Raw genomic sequence first — 19,211 nt, 5'->3', positions numbered from 1 at the left:
GAATGAATACTGGGTATTTCTTTCCATGCTTAGACTTTTCCTCCTCCTAGATTAACCCTCCTGCTTTTAGCTTGGCAATAATCATCCTTTACCCCATTCAGCACAGTTCCTGCTCTGCAAACCCAACTCACTGCAGCACTACGAGTCAGAGGATCAGGGGTGATATGGCTCTTCCACGGGGTGAAGCATCTGATGGTAAGAAGCCTGCCCTTGCTAGGTACAGGGGTTACCTGAGTCCACACAAGCAGAGGCTTGCACAGCGCACCTGCTCTGTGCGGTCCCTACTTGGCACAGAGCCATGTGTGGAGAGGATTACAAACAGAAGAATGCTGGGAGGATTCCCAAAGGAAGGAATTCTGGGAGAATCCCCAAAGAGAAGAATGCTGGGAGAATTCCCAAAGGTAGGAATGCTGAGAGAATCCCCAAGAGAGGAACTGATAAATCCTCTTTGGGAGGATTCCCAAAGGGAGGAATGCTGGGAGGATTCCCAATGAGAGGAATGCTGGGAGGATTCCCAATGAAAGGAATGCTGGGAGGATTCCCAATGAAAGGAATGCAGGGGAAATGCTTGCCTTTCTCAGCTCCCAGGGCAAAATGAGCTGGGAGCTCGAGGTGAACACACTGTGTCTCCACTAGTGGAATGAACTGAGCCACACCCAGAGCAGCAGAACTTGAGTGATTTACCTGCTGGCACTCTAGCCAGCTTCCAGGCCGAATCAAGCAGGGATACAGCCACACATGCAGACAACATCAATCGGTTAGCATTTCTACTTGACAGGTGCTGGAGATAGGGACAGCAGTCCTGAGGTTCCCACCCCAGAGGGGTCTTCAAAGCATACACAGAAGCATGCGCTGGAGGTGACCAGCCTGACAGCAGTCAGGCGTGGGCAGGCAAGGAACCAGCCCGAAGGGCACATTCACAGATAGAAACTGACCACCTTCCATTCACTGCCATTTTGAGTTTCAACCAGTGCCACAGAGTAGCATTCCCTGAGCCCTCTGAAGTGGCTCTGCCCCTCACCAGGGACTCACTCCATGACCCACTTATCCATGAGGGGAGACATGGTGTCCCTGGCACCAAGAACTGAAGAAACTACTACACTTCCTTCCCAGTCAAGGTCTGAGTCCCACGCAGGGCCTGGACACCTGCCCCATCTTTGGGTCCAGCCTCCCCATAGCTCGGTGCGCCCACATTAGACAGCAGACAGAAAATGGCCTTGAGATCCGACACGAACCCACTTAGCAAGCACGCAGCCCTTGGGCCGTACCTTCTGGAGCCTCAAGACGTTCTGCGTGAAGAAGCGGTATGCGTTGTACCACGGAAGCAACACGTCCTTTAGGACGTCCCGCACGCCCTCCTCCTTAAAGCGGAGGTTTTCTGCTCTCACCACAGGGGAATTGATCAGATATAACCTGGAAGAGGGAGAAACACTCAGCAAAGTCTTGTAGATGATAAACGAAATATCCCGCCGACATTTTGAGACAACAAGATTAAAGTCCACATTCTTCTACAAAAGGGGACAAACAGCAATACTTTTTGAACGGTCAATTTCACACTCACTAAGCTCTTATTCTGTGAAAGAGCCCTAGCAAACATCAAGGCATTTACTGCATGTAACACAAAAATGAAATATGGCACTGTATCAAGGCACTGTATCACGGAAGAGGGTCCTCACCAAGAGCCACATCCTCTCTCCCCTGGACAACACTGCCCACTGCCCACCACGTGGGCACTCAAGTGTCCAGGAGTAGCTTGCGCAGACTGTAGATTCCTACAGCCAGGTGGCAGAGGCCAAAGTGCTGCCAACATTCTATCAGATGCCCTCACCAGAGAAAATGATCCCGCCCTAAGGCCGAGGGTACCAAGAATGAGTCTCACAGATAACAGAGCCCAGGCCCAACCTCTGTAAGTGCTCCTGGTCACACAGCACTGCCCAAGGGTAGACAGTTGAGGCTTAATGAGGACACCGGGATACTGAACTCCTTTAAGGCCCCTTTCAGCATGAAAACTGTGATTATGAAAACTACATGATTACGACTATTTCAAACACTGGCTCAAACTTCTGGGAACATTTCTCCAATATTTCAGCATTCCCAATTTGTCCTTGCTTACAAATAGCTCATGGGGCTCTGTAAGTGCAAAATTAAATAATGGAAGAGAATTTCAATACCACCAAGACAAAGAATTTAGAAAGGAAGCGAGGCAAAGGCACCCACAACTACTCCAGGGAGGCCTCATGGCTCATGAAATCTAAAACAGGTCCTCTTTGTCAAAAAGACCTGTATATTTAAAAATAGCTTTACTCATATGTACAAATACCCTGTGATAACTGTGATCATTATGTATATGTAAAAGGTACCAATAAACTTAGTAAAGAAAAATAAAGTCACCTTTACTAATTAGAAAACTATTCAGGAGTTTAAAATCAGCAAGTATACCAGTGGAGCTTCCCATATAACAGAGATCCATGTTTAGAAGCATAAAACACAAATCTAAGAATTATGACTAACAGGACGGGAGATGCTTACCAAAAAATGACAAAAGACAAAGAAACCAAACCAAACCAAACAAAAACCCCCAAACAAACCACTGCTGTACCTGAGGGCATCGGCACCGTACTTTTGGATGACTGACACCGGATCTGGATAATTCTTTTTTCGTTTGCTCATTTTTTGGCCATCACTTGTAAAAGAAAAAGTAGATTTCAATGAAGTAAGTAAACCCGGTTGATCCTTATATGGACAAAGTTACTTGCAAATAAAAACTCATTCAGTGAAAAAGAGAAGCAGGAGTTAGGTAACAATAAGGTTGTTTTGCTGGCACTTCTAACCTTTCTCCTTTTTTTTTTTATGATGCAAAAGACCAAACGCAGGGCTTTGGGTGCACATCTCTGGCCTCAAAAACCTTTTTTTTAGAACCATAAATCCATGAAGTATTTTGCCATTGACTTATCATGGTTTATCCCAGAGAAATGAAAGCTTATGGTCATGTAAATACATAACTGTAGCATCTCTACTCATAATCACCAAATATTCAAAGCAACCCAGCTGACCTTCAACAAGTGCAGGCTGGGGTGGATGTGGGAGGTCCTGAGTTTCACGCGTGGTGCAGTAAAAATCACACAGGTGAAAGGTTAGGCTAGGATGTCCTTACTGTGAGACAGGACTCAGCAACAAAAGGAGTGCACAGCTTGTAAAAAAGAACTACGCTGACTAAAAAGCTAATCTCTGAAATTAGGTGCAGATTCTGTTTACATAAAATTCTTGAGATAATGAAGTTACCGAGAGAGAGAACAGATTAGGGGATCTTGGGGATTGACGACAAGGGTGGAAGGGGATTGAGGATAAGGGTGGAAGGTGTGCTGGCACCCATCTATAATTCCAGCATTTGGGAGGCTGAGGCAGGAGGATCATCACGACTTCAGGGTCAGCCTGCACTACATAGTAAGACCCGATCTCAAAAACAAAAAAAGGAGTAAGAAGAGCCTCTTGCTACATGGGTTTAAGGTCAGCTGGAACTACAGAGTGAAACCCCATCACAGAAAAAAACAAAAAAACCCCCTAAAATTTATGACTAATTTGCTCTGTGACCTTCCACAAGTTTCTTAATCTTCTTGTGCTGTAAAATTCGCCATCATCAAAACAGAATAACTGTAGGCCCCAATTGAAACCATTCTGAGGATAAAGTGGGTTAAGACCTGGCTGGGCACGATAGGGCCTGTTGGTCAGGGCACGCACAGAAGGTCGGTGCGGTCCTTCCTCACGCAGCCTGGGAAGCCTGCGTGTGAAAGTCTTTGTCTTAGAAATTTTGTTTTTGTTTTTAAGTGACCAGAGGTCCCGGAAGCAATGAAACTTAACCTTTCCTATTAACACTAAACCATGACAAACACACATCGGGTGGCAGAATCTGGGCCTGCTGAGGTTCTCTGCAGCAGGGCACCTGCGCTCTCAGAGCCCAGGGCTCCCTCATGGGTTAAAAGGGGCTATGAGCCGATGTGGCGGTGCATCCCTGTCATCCTGGTATGCTGAAGGCTGAGGCAGGATAGGGCATGGCCAGCTCAGCAACTTAGCAAGATCTTGTCTCAAAACAGACAACCAAGAAAGAACTGGGGACAGAGACTGGTGTGAAAATCTTGGGTTCAATCCGCAGTCCTGCAAAAAGAAGACTGAGGTGCAGATGAAGAAACACCTACAAGCAAACCTACTGCATGTGACCTCAGGCTGTGGACACCTCACACCATCACTGGTGATGGGAGCACAGCGGTCTGGGGGTATGCCCCCCGGTTCTCCTCCTTGGCCCCTGGCTCTGTGTGCCCTCCCCTCCTCCTGCTTCTCTTCCTCCCTCTTTTCCTCCCCGTGAGGAAACAGTGCTGTACAGAGCCACACAGATGTGCAGATGTGCATAGCACAGTACAGGACAGCAAAAGACAGGATAGGACAGGAGTGGTAACAAACAGGCGGGGCCACAAGAAGTCTGGTATCAGAGGGCCAAGCAAGAGGACTAGAGTTGGCATTGTGTCCCTGGAAGCCTCTCTTCAGAGAGAGAGAACACAGGGCTCAGCCCAAACATGGGCTCTATGGGGTGAGGACGCAGGGGCACACTGGGATGAGGGTCCAGGGAGGAGGGCACCTGCCTCGCCAGGATGAGCCCATTCACGATCACGTTCTTGAAAGGCGGTTTCCCAAAGAGGGCAGTGGCCAGGACCAGCAGAGTGTAAAACCTGAAAACACAGAACTGCGTGAGAAGACAAGGAGCCCAACACAGGAGAAACATGTGCACTCACTGGCTGAGTTTCTGCTTTTCGATAATCACATAAAGCTGTGGTTCTTATATTAGTCCAATTATAGCCCTGGGTGTGCAAGCAAAACATACTTGATTACAAGCAATTAAAGGCCAGCCATGTCCTGACCCTGCCTATGGGGCGGGGATGGAAGCCACAGGCATCAGGGGTTGGGTGAGCAGACACACTCAGAATGCCTAGGACGTGTTACTGTATGACACAACCTGCAAGAAACACTCACACAACGAAGGGGAAATATATGTGGACCTTGGCAACAGAAAATGTCTCTGATTCTGACATCACACATCTCATTTATGCCTAATTACTGAACTTTTTCCTCGACAGAACTCTTATCCCTCTCACTATCCAGGCGTGACAATCGTGTGCCACCCCGCCCTGCTCCTGCTCCTGCTGTTCCAGGGTGACATTCTCATGCTAGTAATTATATTAATGCTCTCTCACCACAATGACTTGGGTCTGTACTCTAGCACTGTCAAAGAGTATGAACTGGGGAGACCAGCTCCCAATCAAGTACAAAGACCTGTCCAGAGAGGGTGTTTTTTATTCCAGAGCAGGGCTGCAAGGGCCCCTGGTGCCCCAGAGGCAGCCCAGGTCTGACAGAGAGGATAAAGGGGCAGTGAGGATTGGACCCCACACCAGGACTTTAACAATGACCAACATAAACTGAAGAGGCAGAAAATGACACTGGAAGTTCCATGAGCATGACCCTGCAGGAACGTTATCACAGGGGGAGAAAAAGTCCCTTTTCCCATTATGAGGATGTGACTACCGCTCCAAGTAGAGCACCAGACAAAACCAACACCAAACCCCCCACATACTGGTATATCTGGATGTTTGGAATGCTCACCTTTAGGGCTACAATGAATACTAAGCACCTTTCCAACTACTGCCCAAATTCCTAGCACTCAATCTATTTAAGTCTTGTTGTAAATACTCATTAAACATTTGAGTAAACAATTTGAACCACCTAGGTACACATAAAGTGTTTCATAATACTTCAATTTCCAACTTAACATGCAGATACATTACAAAAAAATGTTAGTGACATACTGTGAATCATAGCAGCACAACCCTACTGTAGTGAGAGTTCTGCTTAATAGACAGGTGGGTGGGGCCCATGTTAGGGGGTTAGGCACAAACAGGACTGTTATCCTGTGGTCCAACCCCAGCACACAGCAGATATGCCACAGGCACTCAGCAAACAGTTGCTCAGTAAAATAAACGCAAACACAGAACCTGCAGAATGAGCGACATACCATCCTCTGGTTTGGTCGATGCCTTCGGCAATGAAGTCTGCAGGAAAAGCACCTTCAAACTCCCTCTTGCTTTCGAACGGATAGTGAACCTGGGCATAGGGCATACTGCCACTCTCGAACCAGCAGTCAAACACCTCAGCGATGCGCCGCAGCGGGTCCTTCCCGCGGCGTGAGGGGATGGTCAGATGGTCAATGCTGCCGAACAAAAGAGGTGCCCCTCCCATTAGCTGTAAGTCTGACAGAACCTCCAGCCCTGAAGGTATCACAGTCACATCATACAAAGACATTTTCACCCTTTAAGTGACCACCTACAATATTATAGCAGAGCTAAAAAATTCCTACAAGCAGGGGCAGTGCATGGTCCTAAGGTAGCACAGCACATTACTCAGGTCTGAGGTGATGGTGAAGAGTAAACACGCTATGCTATAAACTGTACAGGAGTACAGTGCATGCAATTATATATGGCGCAGGACACTTGATAAATGACTGTAACTGGTCTGTTACAATTTTTATTGTTATTTTAGTATGCACTCCGGGGTGCTGGGCTTTGCTACTCGCAAACACCTATCCACTGTGCTTCCTTCTCTGACGGCATCAAGAGCACCCGAGTGACAGCCGAGACCAGCTGAGGCTGGGGCGAACACTCCAGGAAGTTTGCAAAATGACAAGAGGAGCCCTCACTTTGAAGGGTCACACACCGAAGTCCCCTGATGCGTCACTGAAAGAGGAGGGAACACTATCTCAACCCAGCGGGATTCAAGAGTAACTCCCTGCACAGCCACGGAAACCACTGACACAGTGAAGCAACAGAACGGCAGGAAACTTTTGCCAGCTACTCCTCAGACGAAGGACTAACAGCTAGAATGTATAAAGAACCTCTAAAACATTAGAAACCCCCGAAGTTGAAGGCCCATTTAAAAATGTGGTTTTCTGAAATGAAGAATCATTTCTCAGACAAAGAGATACAAATGGAAAGTAAATACATGGAAAGGGTCCAACATTGCTGGCCATTTAAGGAGTGCACATGAAGTAACACTGAGATCCCATCTCATTCCACTAAGAGGGGCTACCATGGAGAAACCAAGGCTGGGCTCGGTAGCATATACTTGGAATCCCACTGCTTGGAAGGCTGAGGCAGGAAGATGGCTCTGAATTTGAGGCCAGCCTGGGCAACACAGTGAGTTCAAATAAACAACTATCAATCAATAACAAACATTAGTGAGGCTGTAGGGGAGCTCTTCTCCACTCTCCATGGGAGTGCAGACTGACGTAATCGCCTTAGAGATCAGTGTGGAAGATCCCCCAAAAAACTAAGAACAAATTTCATCTGGCCCAGCCATTCTCCTTCTAGGCACCTTCCCGAAGTAGCTAAAGACAAGCTACTACAGTGACGTACGCAGATCCCCATGTGACAGCAGTTTCCATAGCTAAGTCTTGGAATCAGCCTATATTATACTCCATGAACAGATGACGGGATAGAGGAAATGTATTTGTGTAGGAAAATGGATCCACTTTGAGACCATAATGTTAAGTAACTCACATGTGATATATAAATTATATAAAAATTATATATACAAGAGATATGTACACACATATACATACATACATAAGTATGTACATATATGAAATAAAGAGTAACAGGAAAAAGGTGATGTAATGCACTGCCAGTAATGCATCTAAAAACATACCTTGACTGAGTACAATTTCCTTACATGTTTTATGTGTTCTCTGGCTTTAATCTGGTTTTCAATCTGTATATGTGACAATTAACTTCATAAGATTTCCTAAGATAAATAAATGAATCTGATGTTGAAAAATAAAAGGGGAATGGAAGGAAGGAGAGGGACAGAATTGAAATATGTCACGTACATCCACCAATCCCTGACAGCGAATACAGTCACTTCATTACATATTGGAAACGTGCTAATGAAAGTAAAAAGGATACAAATGAAAAACCAAAGCCATTCACAAATTAGTGTTTCCCGCATGCAGCTCTGTAATTTGCCAGACCACGTCTTAAGAGAGGGGTTTTTGGGCTGAAGTGAGGCAGACACTCAGCAGACACTGACCTCTCTCTGTGCAGATCTGAGATCTTTGCTCCTGTGAGCTCCTCAAGTTCTGCCACAGAGCCAATGCAAACTACCTGTCAAAAACAAAAGAGCAGAAGCTACTATCACTGGGGTCATCTACCTGGCATCATGTTTAGTTGCAGAAACTATTGACCCTGTTGTTTATACTTACATTAATACATGTTTATAGTACATGATGATACTCATTAATGGGGAGCTGGAACACATACATAATACATCCTAATTCTTTTTATTTCTCTGACGACCTCTGCTTTTTCTTTTGTTTTGAGACAGGGCTTCACTCTGTCATTCAGGCTGACCTTAAAGTCACTACACAGCCCACGCTGGCCTCAAACTCGTGGCAATCTTTATCTCAGCCTCCTGAATGCTGGGATAACAGGCATGTGTCACCACAAATGACTTGATATTCTTTTAAGGCTAACACACCAATCTGGGCTAAAAGATAGTTACCACTGTGGGTTATCTCTCTTGAAAAACCACATTTTGATCTCAGAGCTATGACCTGGGCTAATGGAAATATCCAGAAGGGGGAGAATCTCCCTGCAGCAGCCGCCCAAGCAAGGGCTGCTGTGGCTCTTTTGCCCACAGAGTATCCACAGCCTCTTTCTGCCCTTCCCATCAGTCCTGAAAACTCTTGTGGACCAGGTACTTCACTGACACCTCCAGGCGCACAGGAAGCTGATCAATTCCTGGGCACTGCTGCGCGTCAGGCTCTCATCCGTCTGCCCTGGACAGAGGGTCCACCAGGGAAAACCATCTGTCTTTGTTTCCACCCGTCCACCCACCTGCCCACAGGGCTAGTTTTAAAAGTTAAAGAGCTGCAATGCAAGGTACATTTGTTTCTGATTTCTACTTTTTCATTATCTGCACGATCAATTTAGGATTAAATTAATCTTGTAACTTAAAGTAGAGGAAGAGAGATCACAGCAACACCAGAAAAAACTTTTAATATGTAATTTCCCTGAGACAAATACAAAATATACATAGAAAAAAAATTAAAAACAGCATTTAAACTAAAATAGGTAAAAATTTAAACTCTCAAAATTGATTTTGAGGACTTCAGGGAAAATGGCAGAGTGGTGAGCAGCAGAGAAAGCAGATGTCCAAGCTCTGGTGTCCAGACCCTGGAATACAGCAATATGAAGGAGGGGGAGAGGTGGGTCCCCGCACACAGGAAGGATGTGAACTGAGACGTGAAGCCCAAGGAGACAGGTAACTCAGGAATTCAGCAAAAACAGGAAAACCAGAGGCGACGGGCCCACTGGACAGGGAGAAACAGCAAGGAAGCAATGCAGCCACCAATCCCCATGCAGCGTGGAGGCCCTGTCGCCTGCGGAGGAAGGGCATGCAGGAAGGGCATGAGGAAGCCATGCAGCCTTCCTGTGTGCTGGCGGAGGCTCTGCTGGCCAGGGAGAACCAGCAAGGAAGCCGCCTCCACACGCCCCGCCCCAGCAACCAGACTGGATGCAGCCTGCACAACAGTAAGTGAGGTGGGGAAGCAACCTGACCGATTCGCGTTGACTGGCTGCAGGCCTGGGGCTCTTAGTCTGGGCAACTATTCAGAGGATAACAATATGCAACCTAATAATAATTGTGACTTTCCTACTGTCCTATCACTGTTTTCTTTTTACTAATCTGGTTTACTCCCTTTAATAAAAATCAAATAAAAAATTTTATTTCACGTCATAATCCAAGGAAGAAATAAGGAAAAGACTGATGAAGAGACAAAAAAAGCAACACTTTCACATCGCATTCCCACGAGAAGAGCAAAGGACGCACACCCTGCCTCACCTCCTCGAAGTCATCGCTGACCCACAGCGGGATAGGGGTGCCCCAGTATCTGTTTCTGGAGATCGCCCAGTCACGCGCATCTTTCAACCAGTTTCCAAACCGCCGTTCTCGCACGAACTCTGGCACCCTGACAGAAACAGGTTACAGAATTGATCTTGTCAGGACACTAGTAAGTCATTGTATCTTTTTTGTTTTTTGACCCAGGGTCTCCCTGTGCAGTTCAGGTTTGCCCTGAACTGACTTTGTAGCTCAGGCTGGTCTCGAACTTGCAATGATCCTCTTGCCTCAGCCTCCCAAGTGCTGGGATTACAGGAGTGTACCACCATGCCCAGCTGTCATTACATCTGCATAAGCCTTTGTATAACACTTTGTGGCCTGAAAGCTCCAGAATCTCTGTTTGCTGCTAGGAGCCTGTCTTCTGGGGAGAAGGCACCAGCCCAAGTCTTCATGTGATAAAGGTGTCGCTGGTGGGCTCCGGCAGTCGGGACTCCTCCTCTCTGGTCCTCCCTGACCCCGTGCTGCCACTTCCAGCATCGGGGCAGGTTCCCCAGCTCATTGTTCCCCACTCCCAACACTTCTGCTCCCTTGAGGTTCAGCTCTGCAGGAATCCATCTCAAGGCTGGGCTCAGTTAGGGGATTCCTAGGCCCCCAAATAGCCTCTTTGCCCTCCTGGAAACTTGTATCATCATCTTACGTTATAACATTAGTTTATGTGAGTGGATCCCCTCAAGGTAATCTTACTAATAAATGTACCTTACATGTCAGGGAACTAATGAGCTTGCTTGCTTGGAAAACAGAAAAGTTATCTTTTGTGAAGTCAGTCGTTTTGCTGAAACAGATTAGAAAGTTTATAACCACTTCCTTTGTTGCGCTGTAATCCACCTCATACTCCGAAAGGCACATGTAGCTTATTTTTTCTACTGTTTGTTTTTTGTTGGTAGTAAGGACTGAACCTAGTACCTAGCCTCCATATTTGAGCTACATCCCTAACCATTAAGGTTTTTTTATTAAGCTAGACGTGGTGGTGCACTCCTGTTATCCCAGTACTTGAGAGGCTGAGGCAGGAGGATCATTCCATCAGGGCTACAAAGTGAGCTCAAGGCCAGTCTGAACCGTATAGCAAGACCCTGTATTAAAAAGACAAGAGAAACAAAAACAAAAAACAAAAACAGTTCTTTATTTTGAGTTAGGGTCTCATGAGGCTGGCCAAGCTGAGCTTGCAGTCTCTAGAGTCCTGAGGCCACAGACATGAACCACCACACCCAACCTCAAATGCAGTTTGTAGCATTAGTTGGATCTTCATGGTAAACAAGAAGTAAAATCTAGGGGCTGGGGATTTAGCTCAGTAGCATAAGTGCCTGCCTGGCAAGTATGAGGTTATGAGTTCCGTTGTTTAATATTCAATTGTTATGATTGCCAACATATGAAACACAACTATTCCAACAAGTTAGCTATCAGGATTATAATTTGGGCATGTAGACCACACTCACTACCCAGAGAGGACAGCACAGGGAAACACATGCCCCACTCACCAGTAGCACAGGTCATTGTTCCTCAACAGATGGTCCACCATGTGCTCCACACGCACAAACCAGCTGGGCACCGCTTTGTAAATGAGGGGCGTGTCAGACCTGGGGAAGCAGCGTCATGGTGCAGATGGTCAGAGGGAGGATCCCGGGCCCAGTGAGGCTGCACTGCTTGGCCTTCTGCTAAGACTTATTTTACTACAGTGACAAATGTCTAAGTCTTCAACACCAGTTCACTTCCTCCAAGACAGCAAGAAAGGTAAAAGCCCATGGGGAAACAGGACCAGGGAGAAAACCAATTCTGCTGATGACAAGCGTCTTAAGACACAACACTGCAGGGGCTGGGGATTTAGCTCAGCGGCATAAGCACCTGACTTGCAAGCAGGCAGTCGTGAGTTCGATCCCCGGTACCGATAAAAAAGAAAAAGCCAAAAAAAAAAAAAAAAAAAGACACAACACTGCAGGGTGCGTCTCAGGGGCACCACATGTGTTGAGGGGCTGTGCTCCCTCACTGTTAGGAATTTTATCAGTACATAAAGTTGTCAGTTTCCCCAGGGTTGTGTGAGAAAAACAGACACATGTGGACAAAAACGTGACATTGAGGGGCCTCAAATTCAGCCCTCGCATTTAATACCCCACGCAGTTTTCAAACATTGCTGCAGCCGAGATGGAGAAGGTCTCCCCAAAAACTCACGCCCTCACAGGCAGGGCTTTGGGAAGGTGACCAGACCAAGAGCTCGGCTTGCTGTTAGGGGGTGAGCTCCAGTGGGAAGAGGGCAGTCACTGGGAAGTGATGGGGAAAGACAGATCTCTTTGCTCAGCTTGCCCCTTTACTCTGTTTCTGGTCCACTAGGACCACTGGACCTGGCCCACCCACCACACCATGGCTGCCTTGGAGACAGCTGTCATGGTGGGAAGCCGTGAGCCAAAATAAACCTCTTTTCCTTTAAGGTGTGGGTGTCATGGTCCTGAGAGGCTAACTCTTCAGGACACCCACGAGATGAGCCCCACAATAATACAAAGGCAGGGGTGCACACTACAAAGCCCAGCTACAACAGTGTTCACACCCTCTCACCTCCAGCAAAAAGGGTAGCTGTGAGTGAAGGTGCTGGTGGCGACAAGTCGGCCCTGTTCCTTTAAGGTCCTGATGATGTTTTTGTCAGCATCCTGGTTAAAAAACAAAAAAAGGAGAAAAATTTAGCCATGAAAACATCCCACCTGGGTGTGGGAGTCCACACCTGTAACCCTAGCACTGAGACTGGAGTGCAAGTCCACACCACAGCCGGGCACCTGAGTAAGATCCTGTCTCAAAATAAAAAATAAAGCAGGCTGGGGACACAGTTTAGTGCAGTGGTCCTGCGTTCACATCCCAGGATCTTAGGTAAAGTCTATTCCTCTTACTAACAACATATTACTAAAATCTGACATGTGATTATGAATGAAAGGCACAAAGAACACATCATCAAAAAACACTGTCCATCTTTAGCTACAGTACATCTCCAAATTATGTTTGGAGCTGCCAACTTCCACAGGTGGACTGCGGAAGAGTCGCTCTGCTGGCTTACAAATGAACCCAACTAAGGAACGATTCTCATGGAAGAGAACTCATTCCTAAGTCTGGATTTACTGTGCTTAGTAAGCATGAAGTATGTAAAATTTACATTCCTCAGGCTGACCTCAAACCTGCCATTTTCCCTAGCAGCCGGGATACAGGACTGTACTTTTAAGTACACTGCATACCATTAAAGTAGTGAGAAGTCCAATTAGAAATGATCACAAGGCTGGGGCTGGGCATTTAGCTCAGCGGCATAAGCACCTGCCTTGCAAGCAGGCGGTCATGAGTTCGATCCCTGGTACCGATAAAAAAAGAAAAAGACAAAAAAAAAAAAAAAAAGAAAAAAAAAAAAGAAAAAAAAAGAAATGATCACAAGGCTGCTTCATGAGACACAAACTGTGGCTCAATTTTCTTCATGCCTACCCTTGAGTCACCACAAGCTTTCTCTAGAGCAGTGATGGCAAAGCCTTGTAGGGACAAGTGCCCAAACTACTACCCCAAACCCCTTAGTACACCACTGCACTTAAACCTGAATACTGAGGTTTCAGCTTAAAAAGCAACTCCTATATTAATGTTTTTTGTCTTATAAGAAAAACAAATAATCTGAATGCCCTGGGCTGTCCCCACCAAGACAGAGACATTAAGTCCTCTGAGTACAGCTGATGGTACAGCCTAGCATTGCTTTTTCTAAGTATGATGAGACGGATACCCTTCTACATCACAAAGACTACAGACCTTCACATACTGTCCTGCAAAATGTGTCACTTCTGCTGTGAAACGGCCTGATGCATCCACTGGGCAGATAGGGGGTGTGTCTTTCTGAATGATGTTGAAGTCCATACAGATGCGGAAGTCATCCTGGAAAAAGGCAAAGGAAGAGGGAAGGGGGAGAAGAACAAAATAGTCTAAATTTGTGTGTTGAGAAAGGAGGGAGGCACAAAGTCACAGATTTGCAAGACTATTTTTAATCTTTCTCTTTCCCTTTTTCTTCAGCTTAACTGAAAGTCACTCAATTATCATTCAGGCAATTATAGCCTCACACCTAGACCAGAGAGAGATTAGATTGGGTGTCTGGCCCAGTCTTCAACTATTATTTCACAGACTCCGACCTATAGTACGTGAGAAGACAGATTAGGCAGATGAATGTTTCAACAACTAAAAACTGAAACGAAATATCTGATATATCATAGCAGCCGACAAGCACACCTGCAAACCGCAAGTCCACCCAGGCATCAGGCATGGCCTGCTCAGTACCATAAGATGTTTGATGTACACACAGATTGGGATCCTATAAAAGTACAGGCCTCAGGATGACAACAGTGACCTCACTTCAAGGCATTCATCTTATAAAAGAAAGAAACCAGGTCTCAGATGGCGTAGTTTCCCTGGGTTACAACATGGAGCTTCCAGAACGGATGGAAAAGTGTCTGAAGTTAGAGCTCCTCGTCTGCCAACGTCCTGGGTTCTTGACCACATCAATCCCCTCCACCCTCACAATGGCGCTGCATGGAAGGCGCAGGGGTGTTCCTGGTCTCCCCAGGCATTCCCCTGGCACAAATCAGCAACAGTTCCCACAGAAGCTGAGATGCAACGAGCTTGGCTGGGAAGCAGCCAGGTAGGATTCAAAGCCTGTTTCAGAATCTGTGGTCCTCAACACCTGCTCTGCTGCCTAAATCTGAAATTAAAGACTTAGGCTGGCAAGCCAACAAGCTCCTTCTCTCTGGAGCTATACTACCTGCTGCTAGGCTGAGCTGCCTGGGGATGGGATGCATGAACAGACAGGAAAACACCCAGAGCACAGCTAAGTAGAAGCACCAAGAATGGAGCAGACAAGCTCACATGAAAAGCTAGGCACAGTACCCAAATGCAGGTGGCACAGGTAACATTCCACACCATGAGACAAAGTAGTTTCCAGGCGGTGACCACGCACTGTGCCACCTGGTGAGGATGAGCTCACAGGGAGGAAGGTGTCTTGGACATGGTTAGCCCGTGGTGCCAACGCCTGTGGACAAGTGAACGTCTACAGCGTGCAGCACTTAGGCCAGTGGTATTTACATCTACAGTAACTAACCACTATCCTCATGTAAAAAGGAAAATCTACAAACCCACAGTTGTCTTTATTACAGCAAAACCTTGGGTTTGGAACCTTGCTCTACAAGTGTTATGTAAGACAAGCAAGTATTTCTAATAAATTTTAACATTTCTCATAAATTTTAACTTGATAAATGATCGATGTCTTGCAATATGAGAAATACTGTCACCGAGTGCCACATGATCACAACCAAGCCACTGATTCCCCTCTGCATCTCCACGCAGGATGGCGGGTGATGTCTCATCACCAAGAGGTTATGGAGGAGACCTTGTCTGCAGGAGTAAAAAGGGCAGAGGAACCCCACACTTCAAATGAGAATAGGGAGATATATACAATGTGGGGAGCACAAAGTTTTGTAGAAAAGCCCCACTCAAATAAAGCTAGCACTGTGAGAGAATTTGCTTAAAGACAAGGCGAAGTCACATTTCCATGAAATCCTCTAAAGAAGGCAGAAGCCAGGGTCCTTGGACAGGCTCCTTGTTAAAACTGCATGGAAAGACGAAGACTCCACAGAGCCCAGAGAACAGCGACCCCAGCAGTGACTGGGAAATCCTCCTCCACAGTGACCTCCTCTCCCAAATCCCCTGCGATGGCCACAAACCATGAAAGTTTGCAAAAGTTAAGTACCACAAGTTAATTTATTTTTCTTCATATTTTGTATTTTCTTTATTATTATTATGTATTATATTACGGATTGTACCTTTTTTTTTTTGAGACCAAATCTTGCTAACATAGTCCAGGCTGGTCTCAAACTCATAGCAATTCTCTTGCCTCAGCTTCCTAAATGCTGGGATTACAGGCATGCACCACCACATCTGGCTGCACTAATTTTTTATGAATATTTATGGGCCGTGGAACAAATCATCTGATTTTCTATAATTTCTTATGGGGAAATTCACTAGGATACAGTGCACAAATGCTTTGGATTATAAATATATTTCTGGAACAAATTATGCTTGCAAATCAGGGTTTTACAGTATTACTTTTTGGTGCTGTGACTCACATACAAACAGAATTATTTCTTTATTACCAATTATCAGTAGAGTAATCATACCAGCTTGCTCTAAAATTATGAACTGATATGTGATGAGTAATTTAAAATCAGTCTTATCAGGACTGCTTACATCGTTTTAAGTAAAATTAAAGAACTGCTGACTTTATTGCTTATAAATAACAATGGCATGGTGAATACATTAAGTCTTTATTCAGAGATGCATCTGGAACTATATACAGATGAAAGGCATGATGCTGAAGATTTGCTTCAAATTCCTCTAGCCAAAATAAAAAAGGTACAGGGGCAAGGAAGAGGTAACACAGGTCTCCCAAATGCTAATTCATGCAGCTGGATTGCTTCATTATAAAGATTTATTATACTATTTCTATTTAAAGGATTCCATGACAAAAGCCCCTGCAGAGATTAGGATAAATGAAGACAGCTAGCTTCCGGCCCTACAGAATACAGGCACCATTCACTGACAAGATGAACCCCAAGAGTCTGCAGGTGACCCCAGCATCCTTGCAGCAGTGACTGTGGCGGACGCACATTCCTAGCAGTGGGAAGCATTGTGCATCCAGGTACTCAATTCAACAAAACCCGCATAGCTCTGGGGCAAGGCCGCGATGGTTTACTGGGAAGTACTACCTTTAATGTTTGTGCTAGCCTCTTTTTTTTTTTTGTCTTTTTGAGACACGGTGTCTCTCTGCAGTTCAGACTTGAGCTCACTTTGTAGCCCAAGCCAGTCTCGAATTTGCAATGATCTTCCTGCCTCAGCCTGACTGAGTGCTGGGATTACAGGCATGAGCCACCATGCCTGGTTTCTTTTTTATTCATATATATAAAATAAAATTTATTAATATACGTGAAAACAAAAATTATAGTCAAAGAAATGTAATACCAGAAAAAGTGTTCTCGGAAAAATGTACGCTATGTATCCTGAAGAGAGGAATTTACCACATGTAACTCATGAATGAATGAAGACCCAGCAGGCACCTTGTCCTTTTAAAAGTTATTAAACACCCAGCATTGGACCATAATCTGACACACAGCTTCCAGCTATCAGTGCAGAAGGAATCCAATCTACAGGTACAAGTTTTACATGCAGGGAGCCAGGAAAGGGGCTGAGTCTGTGGCCGAAATGAGACCAAGAAGCTCGATGAGGCCCAAGACAGCAGCCCAGGGAGAATGTTCACTGGCAGTTATGTCTCATGAAAGGTTTGCAAGGTTGTTACTCACAGCTCCGAAGTAAGGAGCCTGGTGCACAATTCCCGAGCCTTCCTCCTCCTTCACGTAGCTGTCGACAAGCACAGTGAAAGCACCCTTCTCTTTGTACTGGAAAAGTAAGGCAGCGGCATCAGGGATGAATCAACGTTAGCCTGAAAAAAACTTCATACAAAGTTACTTTTAGAAATAGAAAAATGACTAACGCAGGTCAGAAAAAAACAAGCTGGTTCAATAGATCTGTTCCTTGTATAATGGGTCTTTATGCATAAATGGCACAACTACTAAAGATTTGCAGATGAAAATTTCAAACTTCTTTCGGGCACCTAACTGGGCTTTCTTGCTCACTATCCAAGCCTACCCTCGCCCTAGTGTGAACTCAGCATACAATCGCAAAAAACACAGTCCATGGCGCCTCTGCTTCCCAGTTTATTTTCCTCTACTGTATGTGCTTTCTTTTCTTTCCACCTCGTTGAAGCTATTCAGTCATAAAAGGAAACCTCCTGAGAAAAAAGTGGGGAAATCACAGAGCTACAAAAGCTCTCCAGGCATCTACTCATAATAAGACCTAGGGGAAATGTGGCAGTTACACTGTCAGGTTAACACAGCGCAAGAGCACTTGTCTCCGCCTCTTCACGGTTCTCCGCATACAAGCGGCCTTGTACCTTCCTCGCTCTCTGCACTGATACCAAGTACTTTCATGAATGACTTCTCATTTAACTCCTACAGTTTCATGACAAACTTTATTCTTCATATACTTCAGAAATATTTTTGCTCTTTTAAAAGTATCATAAATGAGCAAATTCAGGATAAAGATAAGTGACTTTTCCAAATGACACCAGTGATAGCCACGAAGGCTGGATCTGAAGCGAGGTCTTCTGCTCCCAAACAGCACAATGCTATTTCCCTCCTAACATTCTGCTTCTTGAGCACTTTAAACTGGGAAAATAACTTAATTTTCAACAACTCAAGTCACCCTGAAGTGTTTGAAAGGTGCCTAGTTTAAACTTGGAGATGAGCACAAGGGTTTGCACCCCGTGGGGGTCTTAAATACAGACGAAGAAAGCCATCGCTGAATTCTCTTGTCCCAAATCAATCTCACCCGGGTCCACCATTCTCCTAGGACAGGTCAGCAGACACCACCAAGAGCCATGGTACTGCCCCAGGCAGTGTCCACACCACAGCCCCACTCAGCAGCCCAGGACCTGTGTGGTTTAGCAGGCGGCTCCACCTAAAATCTCTCCGGAGGCCTTACTTAGCAGGCAAGTATTGCTTGGTATAATCAGCAGGTTTGGAGCACACCATGCGGACAGGCCCCTGACTGAGCTGAGGTTCCTCTCCCGAGTATCCATGAGTCCCGTTCTGAAGGCCAAGCTTTCCCTGGTCCTTTATGGGGATTGTGATTCAGAAAGGTAAACAGCCACTGACCAGGGAAAGAGGTTCTAAATAAGACAATGTTAAGACACTAACAGAATGCAGGCAGAAGGGAGGCACTCCCGAGAAGGCTTCTTTCAGATGGCAGCTGCGTTCAGACTACAGGGATGGTTTGTACCCAGAAGATACAATAACAGGCGAGGATATTTAAAATGGGAGGAAAACTTTAAAAATATAAGGAGGCAGGAAAGAAAGGGCCAGTTTGGAGGTGTGGCTAGGAATCAGATCTGCTGGAAGTGGGACAGACTTCTCGTAAATGCTGGCATAAGACATAAGATTGCAGGGACACATAAAACCAAGGACAGGGCACACAGAAATGTTAGGAAGTGACACGAAAAGAGGACAAAAGCTGTTAAGTGGGAGACACTGTGGGAAAGCATTCAGAGTGAAAACAGTGAACAGAGAGGACAGACACTTGGATAGGGTCTCAACAACAAAGTCACCAAC

At 45.7% G+C, this 19,211-nt stretch overlaps 1 protein-coding gene across 4 annotated transcripts in view; it reads right to left on the bottom strand.

Moving 5' to 3' along the window:
- Iars1 (isoleucyl-tRNA synthetase 1) overlaps positions 1–19,211 on the bottom strand; it is a 65,331-nt gene that overhangs the window by 28,200 nt on the left and 17,920 nt on the right. For all 4 annotated transcript variants that reach the window (XM_003468386.5, XM_013150670.3, XM_023564369.2 and 1 more), the window contains 10 exons: positions 17,346–17,441; positions 13,756–13,878; positions 12,541–12,632; positions 11,472–11,570; positions 9,940–10,066; positions 8,128–8,201; positions 6,059–6,253; positions 4,635–4,721; positions 2,600–2,683; positions 1,269–1,413 (listed from right to left, as the gene is read on the bottom strand). In XM_003468386.5, coding sequence (XP_003468434.3) covers positions 1,269–1,413; positions 2,600–2,683; positions 4,635–4,721; positions 6,059–6,253; positions 8,128–8,201; positions 9,940–10,066; positions 11,472–11,570; positions 12,541–12,632; positions 13,756–13,878; positions 17,346–17,441 — 1,122 coding nt within the window. The remainder of the gene's footprint in view (positions 1–1,268; positions 1,414–2,599; positions 2,684–4,634; positions 4,722–6,058; positions 6,254–8,127; positions 8,202–9,939; positions 10,067–11,471; positions 11,571–12,540; positions 12,633–13,755; positions 13,879–17,345; positions 17,442–19,211) is intronic.

The sequence above is a fragment of the Cavia porcellus genome, unplaced genomic scaffold, assembly GCF_034190915.1.
Source record: "Cavia porcellus strain 051 isolate PalLab524CR breed Dunkin Hartley unplaced genomic scaffold, mCavPor4.1 scaffold_17, whole genome shotgun sequence".
NCBI lineage: Eukaryota > Metazoa > Chordata > Mammalia > Rodentia > Caviidae > Cavia > Cavia porcellus.
The sequence above is the reverse complement of the archived record's forward strand: the minus strand, read 5'-3'. Positions and strand labels throughout refer to the sequence as shown.